This window comes from Oenanthe melanoleuca, chromosome Z, assembly GCF_029582105.1.
Source record: "Oenanthe melanoleuca isolate GR-GAL-2019-014 chromosome Z, OMel1.0, whole genome shotgun sequence".
Classification (NCBI taxonomy): domain Eukaryota; kingdom Metazoa; phylum Chordata; class Aves; order Passeriformes; family Muscicapidae; genus Oenanthe; species Oenanthe melanoleuca.
The window spans coordinates 66,712,035-66,728,779 of record NC_079362.1 but is presented as its reverse complement, the minus strand read 5'-3'; the positions used below and the strand labels follow the sequence as shown (position 1 = coordinate 66,728,779).

The 16,745-nt window shown below is 46.4% G+C and overlaps 1 protein-coding gene across 1 annotated transcript; it reads left to right on the top strand.

Annotated features, from left to right (window-relative positions):
* The first annotated feature begins 11,291 nt into the window (after positions 1-11,291).
* Positions 11,292-14,850, top strand: PMAIP1 (phorbol-12-myristate-13-acetate-induced protein 1). The gene is made up of 2 exons (XM_056513654.1): positions 11,292-11,706; positions 11,983-14,850. The coding sequence occupies exons 1-2, from the start codon at positions 11,655-11,657 to the stop codon at positions 12,189-12,191; spliced, it is 261 nt and encodes an 86-aa protein (XP_056369629.1). The 5' UTR covers positions 11,292-11,654; the 3' UTR covers positions 12,192-14,850.
* Positions 14,851-16,745: the final 1,895 nt, after the last annotated feature.

Genomic DNA, 16,745 nt, shown 5'->3' with positions numbered 1-16,745 from the left:
GTCCATGTCCCTCTGAAGGGCTGCAGAGCCCTCTGGGTACCAGCCACCCCTCCCAGCTTTGTGTCATTGGTGAGCATCCTGAAGAGGCCTCTGCCCCTTTCTCCAAGTTGCTGAGGGGTAAGGTAAACAATCCTTACTCACTACTGAACCTTGGGTGACAGCACTAGTGACAGACCTACAACTAGATCCTGTGGGATCTGCCACTCAGCAATCCTCTATCTGTCACTGTCCAGTCATCCAGTCCAAGCAGCTGAAGTTTGCCTCTAGGGATGTTGTGAAGGTTCTGTGCTGAAAGCCTTGCCACTGTGTGTGGCCATACACTGGCTGTTGGTGGGGATGGAAGAACAGCCAATGCATCCTGCTGGAATGACCTTAGCTATTAAGAGAAGGGCATGAGAAAGTCTCTCTCTTCATGGCTGAGCCCACAGCACTTCAGCAGCACTGCCTTGGTGCAGAAGTGGCTGCCTTGAGCACTCCCTCCAAAAAACTCTGCTCTGAAACATGCCTCAGCACCAAACCCCTGGGACTGGAGGAGAGCTAGGTAGAGGAAAAGAAAACAGCAGCTAGAAAATACCTTTCTGTACCACAACTGCAGTGCCTAGATGTTCTGCTTTTATGAAACCTGCCCTTTTTCTTGCTCTATAGACAGAGCACCATATTCTGCTCCTGGGAAAAGTCTGCAGCCACCAAGGTCTTGGTGTCATGGGAGGTCACTGAACAGGCTCAATTTTCTGGCTGCTAATGGCTCCATTCCTCAGACTGCATTTTCCCCATGCACTAGGTTTACAACCTGTTGAATTTAGAGGGTCCTATCCTGTTGAGAGGATATTAAAAAAAATGATAATTGAAGTCATAGAATCACAGCATGGTTTGGGTTGGAAGGGACTTTAGAGACAGTCTTATTCCAAAGCCCTGCCATTGGTAGGGATACATTTCATCAGGCTGTTCAGAGTCCCATCCAACCTGGCACTGCCAGGGATGGGGCACCCACAGCTTCTCTGGGCAAGCTCTGCCAGGGCCTCACCAGGCTCACAGAAAGAATAAAATGTCTAAGAAATTAGATATCTACTCTAATCTATTTTCTTACAGTCTAAAGGCATCATCCTTTGTCTTATCACTACTTGCCCTTGTAGAAAGGCCCAGTCCAGCTCTATTGTAGCCTCTCCATGTACTGGAAGGTGCTACAAGATCTCCCCAGAGACTTCCCCAGGGGCATCTTCCTGAACTCCTCCAGACTTGTTCCAACAGGTCCATGTGCTTATTACAGTGAGAGTCCCAAAACTGGATGCAGTACTCCAGTTAGGGTCACATTATAATGAATATAAGAAATCACAGTTAAGGATGTTTGCAGTCTGTCTCTAGTAATGAACCCTGTACTAAGGAAAGAGAAGTAATATTGTTGCTGTGGTTTCAGGGGGGAAGCTGTGCCTTAGAGATTTTCAGCTTGCAGGTCACATTGCTTATGCAACTGTGAAAATTGGGATCTTCCTTTAAGCTCTCACAAGTATCAGGTGACATGTATAATTTTGGTGATTGCTCCACTACATGTATACCTCACATTTCCAACCATTATGTTATAAATTATCTATAAATTAGTAGTGCAATTTTTCACACATTAATGATGATGATAATGATGATGATGATGATGATGATAATAATAATAATAATAACAATAATAATAATAATAATAATAATAATAATAATAATAATAATAATAATAATAATAATAATAATAATTTGGTGTCATTTGGAATCAACAACCCTTAACTTAAATAACTTAAAATAAATATACAACCTAGGATAGCTAGAGCAAAAATAACAACAAAAAAAATTGAATATCAGTATGGTTACTGTTTACCAGATGTGCTTAAATTAATTTTTTCCTTTAATTTTTGGATATGGTTTGTTATTAGGACACCATTCAGAAGGAAGAGACGAACTGCTGTTCAAAAACCAGAACTGCTGCTCAAAACAAATTACAATTTAAAAAAATAGTTAGAAAAAGAAAAGAAAAAACTGAAGGAAGAAAAAAGTGGAGACAGGAAGAAAATCAGAAATAGGCAGTTTTCTTTCTGTGAAGAATGCCATAGAGAGATGCAATGATTATCAGAGATGTCAATACTAGATTCAGTGAATTGCTTATTTTACATGTTTCATCATTTGGGGGATAAATTCACAAAGGGGGGTTCTAGAGATTCTCTGTGCTACCAGACCTGCAATGGGTCATTGACTGATGGCTCTTGTGAGTCTGTTTTCACATGTACAATATAAAAACAGTTTTAACTGAGGCTTTTAAATGCCTGACAAGGTATTTTACTTGTTGTTTTGATGGATGATGTCATTTGCCAACTTTTGACAATCACTGAGATACCACAAAAAATGTGGTTTTCATAGTGATCCAGCCCTGAGCCAAAACTGAAAGTTCAGGTTATATAATTTGCCTGAGCATCCAAACTTCTGTGGGTATTTTTCATCTGAGCCTTCTGGGTTTTCAGATGCCACCATTGCTGGATATTCTGTGATTTCTGTTCATGTGGCCTCTGCTGGGCAGCAGGAATGTGCAATGATTACATTGATAGTCCTGAGGCCAACTGGTCTCACCCCTGGTTTCTCCAGGTGGGTTCAGACAGGTTTCTCCACCTCTCACCCCTTCCCCAAAGTCCTCTGTCTCCTCCTCTGCACAGAATTCCCCCACCTCTCCCTCTCCACCACCATGCTCTGCCATGACCACAGGTACAGCCTGGTCACAGCAGCCTCTCCCCTGCTGGACACCTGAAAACACCTGACAATTAAACTCCCTTATGTTAAGACCAAACAGCACACAGAACAAAGAAACAATAAAAAAAAAAAAAAAAAAAAAAAAAAAAAACCACCAAACAACCAAAAAGAAAAAAAAAACCACCAAGCAAAAAAGAAACAACAAAACAAACCCTTCCTGCAAGACTTCCTGTGTCTTTGCAGATCAAAAGCTCCTTCCAGATTCGCAGGCTGTGTGCTCTTTTCCCCAGCTGCACACCATAGCCCACCACAGGATGATGAAACAGGCAGGGAGGATGGCATCATAACCACAGAACATGATGCAACCCAAGATGCTGTCATGTGAATTCAGCTCCCACACCTGTTCCTGTGGAACACAACCCCCACTCTTGGTCTTTTCTCCTTCTGGGCACCCACCCTCCTCCACTGCAGTCCTGCACACGTGGAACAGGAGGGATGGTGACAGCCCTGCTGAGGGGCACAGGGCACACACAGCACACACCCATGAGGGAGGCATGGAGCAGCTGGCAGGTCTTTCCCACAGCACATGGGGGTCCAGAGAATAGAAACAGGTTGTGAAGTACAGAAAATATTCCGTTGTTAAGTGCAGCTCTCTTTTTTCTGTTTCCCCTATTTACTTCTCCTTTATTCTCTTTGGAGTCAGCCGGTGCATCTGCAGAGAGGTTTCTGGTGAGGAAGAACACGGTGTCCTTACCCTTGAGGGAGACTTGCTATTTCTCACTTTTTTGTTTGCATTCTTAATGCCAAAGGTCACCCCCACAGCCTTCCCTGTCACAGCAGCACCCAGCAGCAGAACCACAGCCAGAAGTGTGCAGGCTGTGGGGAGGTTATGGATGCACAGCTTGGAAAACAAAAATCAGCTCTGTGCTGGTTTTGCATTCCCTGATGTCACCTGGGGGAAAAAAAAAATAAACAAAAAAGAAGCAGAATCTCCAATGTGGGGCTCCCTTAGCAAAAGGGGCATTATGATCTGCAGCTGATGCTACATGGAGCAGCTCCCCATGACAGGGCTCTCCTGAAGCCAAGATGTGGATGGATCCAATGGCTAGGTCAGCATGGTAACACAAACTCAGGGGACTGCACTCCTCTCTGCAGCTGACCAGCCTGTCCAGCAATTTCCAGCATCTCCCTCTCTCCTCTGAGGGCTGCTCTCACTCACAGAGAAAGCACTGGGAGCCCAAAGGGAACTCTTTTTTAACAGGAAGGGACAAGCTTCCTTCCATTTCTGTGCAAGGTCATGGTCACCAACACACTTTTCCTTGCAGCCCTTTCTGCCTAAGGCTCCTGGGACTGGTCAGCAGAGCTTCTACGGGGGACTTCCCATCTCCTGGAAGGTTTTTGTCTCCTGTTCAGAAAAGGCAGCAAAAGTCAGCCTCTTCTTCTCCTCTGTGTGTGTCTGAAAATGAAAAATAAAAAAGGAAATGAGCTCACTTCAGCGCTATCGGTTTTAAAGTGAAACTACTTCACAACATGAGATGTTGTCAGCACTCTCATAACTAAATCTGTTGTCAGACTAGTGATGAGTCAAGTGGTCCCTCTGCCTTCACAGTTGGTTGCCACCCTGACAGCTTTCACCAAGACAGTTTCAGCCTGTGCTGCTTCTCTGCCAGCACAGCCACAAAGGGACCTCTCGTGTAGAGGTTCCACAGGGCCACCATGCAGCATGCAGATCCTGGAATGGAAACGGCCCAGCCTCCCCCAGCAATGCTCTGGTGGCTGGAGGCTGATAGATTTCACCATAACCCACTACAATGGATAATAATGTCTGTGTGTGTGTGTGTGTGTGTGTGTGTGTGTGTGTGTGTGTGCATGTTTGGGGTAGAGGAACAAGCTGCTCCTACAGCTCTGCCAGCTTCTGAGGTCTGGACTGTGATGATCTACTCATAATAAAGTCTCACACTTGCACTTTTTTTTTTCCTAAACAGACTTTTTGAAGTGAAACCTAAATAATATTATCTTTTTTATTTTTCTTTGCTGTAGCAAAGTCAGGGCCCCAGGATCCACCAAACACACCTAATGGCTTGTTCACATAAACCACTGGCAATTAGAATGGTAGAGGAGATCTTGTACTTATTACATTGAACATACCATCTATCTTTTTTCAAATGTATAATTCTAATCTTTAGAGTGAATGAAACACCTTTTAAAGCCCTAATAATTTCAAGGGAGAATGTTTCATAAAAGATACTATATTCCATCTCGCTTCAGTCCCTGCATTAAATCTAATTAAATCTTTTTATCTTTTGCTCTAAGTTCAGAGAATCACAGAATCATAGAAAGGCTTTGGTTGGAAGGGACCTTAATGATCTTGTTCCAAGCCCTCTGCCATGGACAGGAGCACCTCCCACCAGACCTTTGTGACCCCCATTCAACCTGGTCTTGAACACTTCCAGAGATGGGGCATCCACAGCTTCTCTGGGCAGCCTGTTCCAGTGCCTCACCACCCTCAGTAAAGAATTTCCTCCTGATATCTAAACCCACTCTCTTCCACTCTGAAGCCATTCCCCCTCGTCCTGTCACTACATGCCCTTATAAAAAGTCCCTCCCTGTTGTTCTTGTCAGCTCCCTTCTGCTACTGAGAGGTCAAAGTTAGGTCACAGCTAAGCCTTCTCTGCTCTAGACTGCTCTAGACAATCCCACCTCTCTCAGCCTTTCCTCAAGGGAAAGGTTCTCCATTTAAAACCTTTTCCACTTTATGTCTATTTTGTGGGATTTAGGGACACTAAGGAATTCTTTATCCAGACAGAGATTGTTCAAAAGAGGCACTTCCAAAACCCAGCTCAAAGAAATCCTTGCTCACAGTAGTCTGAAAATCCCCTACCCGTGCAAAATAGCACCTGTGCCATCTGGAGAGCACTGGAAAGGTGAAGGGAGGACACTGCAGCACTGAGACACTGGCTCTGTGCTACACTGGGAATCCCAGATCACCATGGTGGTGCCCAGAAAAACTTGCTGGGATGCTCTGACCCTCCTGTTAGACTTCACTGATCCACAGCAAGTCACCAGTAATAAGCCCTGTGGGGGTGACCAGGTTGCTGCCTCAGCTGCAAGGCAGTGGCATGCCAGCAAAGCAGCAACTGTCTCAAATGGGATTTCCCTTTTTTCTTCAGCCTCACGCCTGCTGCATTGACTATACACAAAAATTATGACAAAATGCGGGGGAGGCACAGGAAACAAGGAGACCAGAAAAACAAGGGAGCCAGAACCTGAAAAAGATCTGGCAGAGCAGCAAGCAAAGAAGAATTTCAGAAATGGAGCACATTCACATTCTCAGCAAAGATAGCAAGACGGAAAACAGCCGCAGTGACTGTCCAAGGGAGGACCTCTGCAAAAACCCAGCAGTAATGATGCAGCTGTGCTAACACTATGCCTGGCGTTTGCACAGACACCTACACACATGGAAGAGAGCTCTTCAGCAAATACCAGCCTCATAAACAGTGATCAACGCCAATATTTACTTTACTAACTCCTACCTCTGGATAGCAGTCGCAAAGACTGGCTCTTATGAGGGTGTTGTCAACTTCACAGGTGCTAAAAGCCACTTAACAAAGCACAGAGTGAATCTTCCCATCTCTTACAACCTTTTTAGAAAGCTAGAAACCTTTTTGGTGACTACCAAGGGGTTGAATTGGGAATGACCTTACAAGGAGCCACCTGCAGGGGCTCTGCTTTCTCCTTTCACAGAAAATTCAGCTCACCAGATAATTTGCCCCACCTAATATAAAACTGATCTTAGCTAAGACCAGAACAATTATGTCAACAAAGGTTCCTTACAGATGCTCGTTGATTAAAGAGCATGCAGTCAATAGAAACTCTCTTACATTCCAGATATATGGAGGACTGCCTCTGCTATTCAACCCCATCCTCCCAGCAGGAAAACTGGCTGGCCCATTCTGGCTTGGGTGGGCACCAGATCAGACACACGTGAGTCATCTTCCATTAGCATTTTGCAAGTGATGAATTAGTGCTGCCTGCTTTGCACGGGGGTGGTCACAGAGGAAAAGGTGTGTGTTTATCCCTCTGCCAGTGACAGAGCACTGTAATACATGAGCAACCATGCAGTTCACCTTTTCTAAGGAAATTATGCGTTTAAGCTTTCAAGGGAAGCAGGCAGGAGAAACAGCATAGGAGGAGAGTCTAAGAATTAATTGTAGGGCATTAAGTAACATTTAAACAGCACATGATATCTGTGTGAGTGTGGTTATATCCCAGCAGTGGACGTGCAGTTCTCCTCAGTTTCTTTTCCTGAGTGGTGTGGGATCACATTGTCAAATCAAAGTCAAATTAGTGGGAGTATTTCACTTAACTACCAAAAGCTACATTAATCTTTTCCCTCACCACAGTGGAGGTGACAGCAGCACAGCAGCAGCTGCTGGAGGCCAAAGCTTTTCTGCAGTTGCCACCAGAACAGTATTAACACAGAACAAGGCCATTTCCCTGAAAAGTGAGGTTGAGATTAATGCTTAAGGCTGTAGGATTTAGGAAGCTTTACTTGTAACAGTGAGATAAATCCCTGGAGGGAAGGTGTCTGAGAAGATCAAACCAGAGAATTAAAGTGATTTAAGAAAAAAAACCCCAGTCAAAGAAAAAAAAAAAATCCAACCACAAAAAACCCAAAACAAACCCAAAAAACCAACAACAAAAACACAACAACAACCAACCCAAAATACCACAAAAAAAAGCAAACAAAAACTTATCCATGGCTCTCATCACCCTCTCTCTGCCTGGCTCATGGCCACATGCCACGGCACTTTCCTGAAATGACCTTGGTTTGTACTCCTGACAATAGAGCCAAGTTTCCTGGTCGGGTGCAGAGACACAGAGGGATCAACAGGAACTGTCGACTCTGCAGTCTGCAGAAACAGGAAAAGGGAGACAGAAAAACAAACAGTTTCTCAGTTAACACAAGAGCTGTCAACACCAGTCTTGGGAAGATGAGAAGATAAACTCCAGTGATGAAACAGTACCAGAGATTTATTTAAGATCTTAGAGGGAGGCACAGAAACAGCTTGAAAATGATTCAGCATAAATAACTGAGTTCAGAGAAAAAACACCTAGTTTCCTTTCTCTCCCACTCTTGATTTCGTTTCGGCAACATTCGGTTTCCTTCCAGCAAGCTGCTCACTGTTGTTATGTGTGGTGAGAATATGTCACATGCTGTCTTTTAATGACACATTCCTGATAAAACCACATCACCACACACCAGTGAAGCTTGGGGCACATTATCTAAAGAGGATTTTTCTCTTCTCAGCTGTGTTAATTGTGATAACTTTAAATGGTACTAAGCAGAAATAAACTGGACAGCTGCTCCAGGTGGGCAGTGCTGCTTGGGCTGTCACTTTGCTCCCTCTATGGCTGTGCCCACCTGGGGAACTGTGGTCCTGCTCACAGAAAGAAAAACCTTTTGTGGCTGGTCAGGTAGAGCAGATTCCTAGGGGTCTGTGCTTCCCACAGATACACTTCTTTATTTAGAGGAATTGAAACAAGAAAACGTCAGAGCTCACTGGTGGCTTTGGAAACCACAATCAACTTTTTTTCGCTCAGACCTGTTGCACAATCCTATAATTAGCAGTGGCCCCACCATATGCTGTTCCCGCCAAAATGGGCTGTGATTTACACATCAGTAACTCCCTCACACACCAGTGAAACCCCACGAGGATGTGGGCCAGATCTGGAACTGGAGGCAATTCCCCTGTAAACAGCAGTGCATTACACCGCTGCACTCAGATACATGAGATGAGCACTTCAGGTACTCGGGCTCACAGGCTGGTCTATTAACCCATTTTGCACACTAAAGTGTCCCCCTTTTACCCTTCTGTATTATCTTGTACCTTTTATTGCCTATTACTCCATTTTTATTGCCTTTATCACTGTTTTAAAATAAAGCAAGGAAAAAAAATCAATGCTTTCAATTCGACTATCCCTCTGGTTTGTGCCCAGCTGCCCCTAGAGGAAAGAATCTCTCCCACATTTGCCCAAAGGAAGGGCTGGTCTCTTTGTGTGGCTCCAGAGGTATAGAGACAAGCTGCCCTTTAAACTTATCTGCCTCCAGGGTGAGGAAGTGCTGCTGAGCAGGACAGGATTGAGGTTAATTTGGTTTTGGCCTCACTAGAGGAAGAGCAATTTAAATCATTTGCTCAAGTATTTGATCTGTCTCCAGATTCACAAAGAACAAGCTGCAGGTCATACCTGGCCCTGTCTAAACATGAAAAATAAAAGTGCAAAGTCACACACACATGCATGCCAGCAGCACAAGACACCAGTATGACCTCAGTGCTGAGGTTTGTGGGCACTCTGCCTGCTCTGGGCACTGCCAAGCACTGAGTGGGGCAGGAGGAGCACGTGGGGGTCTCAGAAAGTCCCCAGCCCCTGTGCTGACATTCTGGAGAGGCTTCCATGATCCATGAAGAGCTGCCAGACTGTGCTGTGAGATGCAGCCCCAGGCATCACATGCTGCAGACCACCACGCCTCCTCCACGAGGGGTGAGGACCATCCTCCTGACCTGCTTGCCTGTCTTGCTGCCTCCTAAAACCCAAAACATTGCTTTGAAGAAACAGTTCCTTATGTAACAGGAACAATTTTCAAAGGCCAGCTCTACCTGAACAGGGCTGAGTTACCAGAGGTGTGTTCATTCAGCTGAAGAGACCCTTTGGTTGAATTCAGCTCAAACACATTGGGCCAAGGAAATAAGCCCACGTGCCACAGAGGTTATTTGCCAGCTGAGAGATGAAGGCAATATATCCCCAGTCAGAAACTTTTCTGTGGCTAACCTGAGCTGCTCTGACACAATCTGGCAGGGTGCACTGTGTGGTGCTGACAGTGCTGGTTTGCTCTTTGGGGAAGGGCCTTACAAAAGTCTCATCCAGCTATAACTTTCATTTAGACATCTCACTCTGAGAAATGCCCTGTCCATGAGCTGGCACCACTGCCCCTCCCACGTGCCAGCCTGCAGCCCCTCTGTGCCAGCTGCCTCCTGTGGGGCACCACGGGGGCTGGGCTTTACTACACAGGGAGAGAAATCAGCCATGTTTCAAGCCTGCCACCATTCTGGGAAATAGCAGGAAAAAGGCTATCTGCACCGAGCTGGTGAGTGATTCATCTCCTAATGGAACCTCAAAGTCACCACATTTCTAGACACCTGGCTTCAGAGGCTCCTATGCCATAGAATGGAGCCTCTCACATCCTGTTGAGGGTCTGTATTACACTATGACATCTTAAGTTGTGTTTTGATGGGAGAGGTAGTAATTTGCTGGCTTTCAGCCACAAATCATATCTTTCTTATATCTGACCCATCTGTGCTTTCTTTTCATCAAGCAGTTTTCATTTTCCCCTAAAAGCAAAAGTCCATGCCATGTGTCACAACATGAAATATCAACTCTCTTGGGGACAGGAGGCAGATGAGTGATCTACATATCACTGGCATCTCTCCCAATATTGTGCAACAATCACAAATACACGAGGGTGACTTTGTTCCAGCTCTTGCTTCTTGCAAAAAGCACCATCTAAAATTATGGCAGGCACAGGTAAGTGTGCCCTGGTGTCAGCCAGAGCCACAGGGAAGATCCAGCAGTGGGAGGGTAGTTCCAAGTGTCTGCAAGTGGTACCTGAGTATGGGCTAGATGGTTTGAGGGCAAGGTCACCACCACTTTGAATAGAAAGAAGGTTTAGAGAACTGGGGTTTCTCAGCCTGGTGAAAAGGAGGCTCTGGGGATTCTTTATTGCAGCTTTGCAGTACCTGAAGGAGGCCTATAAGAAAGACTGGGACAGACATTTTAGAAGGGCCTTTTGCTATAGGACAAAGAGTAATGATTTAAACTAGAGCCACAGTGATTAGATTAACTATAAGGAAGAACTTTCCAAGGTCAGGTTGGATGGGGCTTAGAGCAACCTGATCCAGTTGAAGATCTTTCTGTCTCTGTGGCTACAAGAGGCAAAATACAGGGGGGGCTGGTCTAAATAACCTTTAAGAAGTCCCTTCCAAATCAAACTATTCTATGCTTCTGCAACATTAACACACCCTTATCAATTTATTCTGCTTATCCAAGCACTCTCCATCCCTCCACCTCTTCTTCCTCAGCATCATCATTGCAACCCTTTCCACCTTTCCTGGACCACCACGATAAGCACAGCCCACCCTCCATCTCTCTTCGCCGAGAGCAAGCTCACCTCGCCGCTCTGCCTCTTCTTGCCCAGATGACGCAAACCCCCCCGTCCACCCCCACACAAGCCCACCCTACACCTCCATCCCCTTTTCCCCCAGCCCCTCCAGCTCGCCTGCCCCGCGCACAGCCCGTCCTGTCTCTCTCATCCCCGCACACCGCATCCCCGCACACCGCATCCCTGCAGCGCTTTCCGGCCCAGAAGCGCGGGCGGTGTCGCTGTCCGGCCCGCTCTGCCCGGGCACGCCGCCGCCTGCCCGCCGGGCTCGGGGGGCGGGATCCCCGCTCCTTTTCGCTACGTCAGACCCGGGGAAATCCCCGCTGGACTCGCAGCCGCGCTTTTAGCGCCGCGCTCCGCTCCGGTGCCGGCAGAACGCCGCTGCCGCCGACCCGAGAGCATCGTGTGCGCCCCGAACCGAGCCTGGGCTCTCCGTGCCCCGAACGGAGCCTGGGCTCTCCGTGCCCCGCCGAACCCAGCCTGAGCTCTCTGTGTTCCATCGAACCGAGTCTGGGGTCTCTATCTCCCACCGAACCCAGCCCGAGCTCTCTGTGTTCAATCGAACCGAGCCTGGGCTCTCTGTGCCCCGTCGAACCCAGCCTGAGCTCTCCGTGCCCCGCCGATCCGGGGCTCTCTGTGTCTCGTCGAACCGAGCCTGGGCTCTCCGTGTCCCATCGAACCGAGCCCGGACGCCTGCGCCCCTCCGAGCCTCGCCACGATGATGCCCGGCCGGACCCTGCGCAAAGCAGCGCCTCCAGCCGCTCCTGCAGGTACCGGAGGGTGAAGGGAAAGGGGGGCCGGCGGTTCGGTTCGGACGGGACAGGGATGCACGGCTCCGCCCGGCTCCAGCACCGTGCGGGCGGCCAGCGCCCGGCGCGGCTGCGGGCGTGCGCAGGGGGAAGGGATACAGCTGCTGCTCCCGGCGAGCGGGGAAGAAAGGCAGCGGGGTGGGGTGTGCCTCACGATGAGGAAAAAGTTAAAAAAAGGGGCAAAAAGTAGGGTGCTGTGGGGATCTCGTCAGAGCTGTAACCCCGCGCTTTCCGCAGGGCGGGAGGCGGCGGCGGCCGAGTGCGCCCTGGAGCTGACCCGCATCGGCGACAGATGGAACCTGCGGCAGCGCCTCCTCAACCTGCTGGCCAAGCTGTTCCTGCCGAGCCCCGGAGCGCGGGCTGCCCGCGGGCACGGCGAGAGGAGCAGAGGAGCACCTTGGCTTTGCGGGTTTGGCAGAAAAGGCTCCACAGACAGTGGGAGATGAAGAGACCTCAAATCTCGCTGCGTTGTGTTTAGCTGCCCGTAGGCGCTGCAGGATGGCTACCACATGATTTCTCTGAAGAATGTTACGGCAATACTGGCGTATGAATGCCAGGTGCGAAAAAAAGATAAGGATGGGCAGAGCCTCTCAACTGTGCAGTAGTGACTCGGGACAAGCTGGTGACCTGGGGAAGTTTGGGGCAAGACTGAACTTGCCCTTCACCGTGGTCTGAGAACATTTCAGGAACCCGGGCTCCCCAGTTACCCTCTGGTCCTCATGTCCCATAGCCACGTTTCACCGAGGAGTTCAGCTCTCCTCCAGGATGAAGCCAAAAAAAGTGTCATTGTTTTGGAACTTGCGATCACATACCACAAAGGAAACTCCTGGATTTTTGACTGCTGGATTTTCGACTGTTCTTCTTTTCTGAAGTACAGATCCTGCTGGACAGGGATCTGGTGGTGGGAATTAAAATTTGTTAAAGGCAACCACTATCTCTATTGAAAGGTTATTTGTTACAGGATGTTTTTTTGCAGACTAAATGTTGTTATTCTATAAATTAACACAGTGTTCCATAGTTCTAATCTATATTATAAATATATAGTATAGGTTTATATATATAGTATGTATACATAAAATACAAATGTGTGCACGGCTAGTGCATTTCATGAGAATTTAGCAGAATTATTAATCGAAAGCTGTTTGTTTAATCTCAAAACACAGTATGAAAAAATGTTCAAAATATGACAAAATATAAAAAGGTATTATATAAACCAAAAAAGGGCACAATATTTTCTGATGATAAAGGAAATAAATCGTGCTTCAGAGAGGGAATAATACTTTGGCATTATATAAGATATATATATGAATATATATTACACAAACACAGATATTGAGGTAATTGTGGAAGGATTCCTTCAACATTACAAAGAATTTCTTGATAACAGTACAATTCTGCTGTGTCTTTATAAGTAACAAAATAACTTCAATAGAAGTAGATTCTAAAGTTGAATCTCAAGTTTTGCTGAGAATGTTATTTATTCAAAGAAAGCATCTACCTCTCTTTGAAAAAATAATATCAATAGAACTGAGGGTTACAGCGGTACAAGAAAGTAGCCTTAGATTTTTGAATGTTTAATTATACTTATGGGCAAAGGTTGTTCCCTTGTATACTTTATTTCCATTTCATTTCATGGCCTGTTCATTTCAGTTCCAGCACGGTGGAGCTGCTGCAGCATGTCCAGGGGATGGTGATGCACCCTTGCCACTGAGGGTTACAGGGAATAACCCATCTCACTGAGGGGATATTGCCTTTGGCTGGCTTCAGAGGAGCTGATTAAACATGTTGATTGCTGTCAAGGCAAACAGTAAGTTTGCTAGTCAATTCATGTCAGGCTCCATCCTAAACAGTATTTTTCATGGGTCCAAGATAGCAAGAAAAAGGCTGAAGCTGTTTCATAGCTACCTCTAGGGTCATTGGTCAGAGTTCCTTCTCTTAACTAACCTTGTATATAAGTAGACTTCCATTTTATAAGGCTGTGCAGTTACACTTCAGTATCTGTGTCTATTCAAATTATGTCTTCTCCTGTCTTGTAGTGAATTCTTGTTTGTATTTATAATATATTTTTCTGTTTTCTCTTCTTAATCTGCCTTTGCAAAATTGTAATTATATAACTCTGGTTACTCTCACAACCAGGGGCTGACATTGGCTTCTGTCACTGAGCAGAAGCTGACTGACTTTGCCTCCATTCCACATGGAAGACACAACCCATCATCCCTGTGGTGTTACAGGGAGCTTTGCTGTTGTCTTGAGCCCCATGCACCATTCCCTTCCCCTCTAAGCTTGCCAGTACCTTTTCAGGGAGAACATAATGTTCCAAGAATAGTTGTTATTATTTATCTTACTACTGCAAAGCAGTGCATTTTGCTGACATGTGCATAGGTCAGTCTTTCAGGTACTAAAAAGTAAATGCAAAGACTTTCAGACCAGCAGAACACCAGCTCCCAGGTTAGCATCCAGCTGGGCAAATCTTCATCAGAGTCAGCTCCAGCCTCAAAAGAAAGGTTGCTGTTGTATATCCTGCGCTTGGTGGAGTCTTGGAATTTTCATCAAGGACACTGAACAATGACCACGCCTGTCTGGAACTCTCAGAAGAATTCAGCATTAGCATTCACATTAGCAGAAAAGCATGTGAATAAAACTGTTCTGTTCAATGAACGCTGCTTGCAAAGTCAACAGGAAACGAGGCGTGAATTTGCAGAGCCCACCCAGTTCTTCAGGCTGTAGCACATATGAATATTACGAAAAAAAGTAATGAAATGCATTTTCATGGGGATATCCAAGTTCAGTGTTAGCACAGTATTTGCCTAGTTATGCAAAGACTACTTGCTTTTTTTGGGAATATTTTAGGTGTTTCTGTGCATTGTTAGGAATGGTAGTGTTCAACAGGAACTCAGGAAAAAGGCATGGACACAAGAGGTCAGTGCCAATATATGACCAAGTGCTTGCTGATGTCCACCCTAGATTTCTTTTGTTACTTCTGCAAAGGATCTGCTTTATGACTTTATCAACATGAGTTTGTTTTCCTTATGGCCTGTTCTGGATGTGTGCCAGATGTATTGCTGTATGCCTCATGCATGTATGTCTTGAATTCGTGCTAAGATAATAAACACGAAGTGTTTACAAGAAAAATGAGTCACTAAGGTTGCTTTTACTCAGGCTTTCTTTTATGGATTGTGAAAGCATGACTATATTATGCAAATTCCTTCCATGCTTCCATGTCAGCACGGCAAAAGCACCAGGGCAAGAGCAGAGTGGCTTTGGGAGATTAGGCTTTGCCTCCTGCCTTTAAGAGGAACAAAACATAAACATGACCTTGAACTTCAAAATGAGACACCTATTCTAGTATTTTTTATTAACTACTGGCTGCAGAATATTTGGTTGGTATTGGGGGCCCATTACTTCTACCAAGTAGCTGTAACTTTGTAAAGGAGCATTCCTTGTAAAGGATACACATCCAAGTTAAGGGTTTTGTCTAAGATGCAGCAGAAAGGGATACAGTGCTTTGTCAGGCAAAGTTTACTTTCTCCAAAGTTCGAAGCTGGAGTCTGAGAAGAGTGGAAAATGATGCTGCTTATCACAAGGGAATAGCGGAGAGATAGTGCAGAGCACATTCTTCTTCCTTAAAGCTGGGACCCAAAGATGTGTCCATGTAGGGGAGACCCTGAGGTCCCCCCCTGCTATGCCAAGCACAGCAGCAGGCTCCCTGCTCACTCACTGTGCTGCTTTTTCCCAGCTTCACAGGCAAGGAGCGCCATTCCCATAGCTCATATTCCCAGTGCAAGGAGGACTAAGAATTTCTGAGCTAAAGGCTCTTGTTTCTAATAACCAGAAAAAAAACCCCAAAGAGAGGTAACTCCCTGTTCTTTCCCACTTAGTCACCAACAGAAGCCTGGAAGATTTTTACTTTGGAGGGCATCAGTGAAGTGGTCCTGAGAAGGCCCATCAGCCTGGTGAAAAGTGCTACCACAGGTGCTGCACAGGGGTCTGCAAAGCTTCACCAGCAAATCATACTTGTGTGATTGATTCAGACTTGTGAAAACATTCAGACACTCTCACCTGCTTCCCACTGGAGCCTGGTGCCTCTCCAGGCCTCCAGAGCAGTGTCCAGTCACCTACATAGCATGATGCTTGCCCAGCTCCTCCCTGGAAAAAAAAGTCCTGTCACTGGGGCATGGCATTGCAATCTGAATGCACTTGACTCAGCCACAACATCTGATAACAAAAAACCAAAACAAACCCACCTGGTGAAGCAAATTGACAGAGTTGCCACCCTAGAACGCTCTCCATCTACCAAAACAGCTGGCTGCAGTCCTGGGTCGTGTTTGCACCGTGGTCTCCTAGATGAAAACCAGCCTGGCCCCCTTGGCTAGCTCATGCCTTCATATCTGAGACTGGATGCACAAGTGGTATTTCCCAAACAAAGCGACAGACAGGGAGATACTTCCTCTTACCCTCATGGGATGTTTTCATAAATCAGCTGAAAAACAATGTCTCATATGCTGCTCATTATTTTTAGCACATGCTGCTGGATGGGACTAAGTTTTATCACTTTCCTCCCATTAACACAAGAGGGTGTGAGGGCATGGTGTGCATCCATGGAGGCGTAAGGAGGCCGGACAGGAAGGGCTGGGGATGTGATGCGTTGCCTTTCAGTCTGGCAGAATTTCCCCTGAAGCAGGTGACTGTCTGATGGTGGGGCTGCCAGTGAGCAATAGTCCCAAAAGCTGTTGCAGCTGTAAACAAGGGTCCTCACCCAAGTGCGTCAGGACACTGTCTGCCCGCGTAATGAACGGGCCACACCAAGGCTGCCCTGCCTTCTCACGCATGGGCTCTTTGCAATGCGATTCTCCCCAGCCTTCTGAAAGCATGGAGGTGGCTGTCACTCCTTCAGCAACAGGAGATATCCCATGAAATGGCAGTGACCACAAATAAAAGAGTTTCGGCCATTTAATCTTCAGCCATTTCATCTTTGGTGGCTTTGGTGTCATTCCCTCATC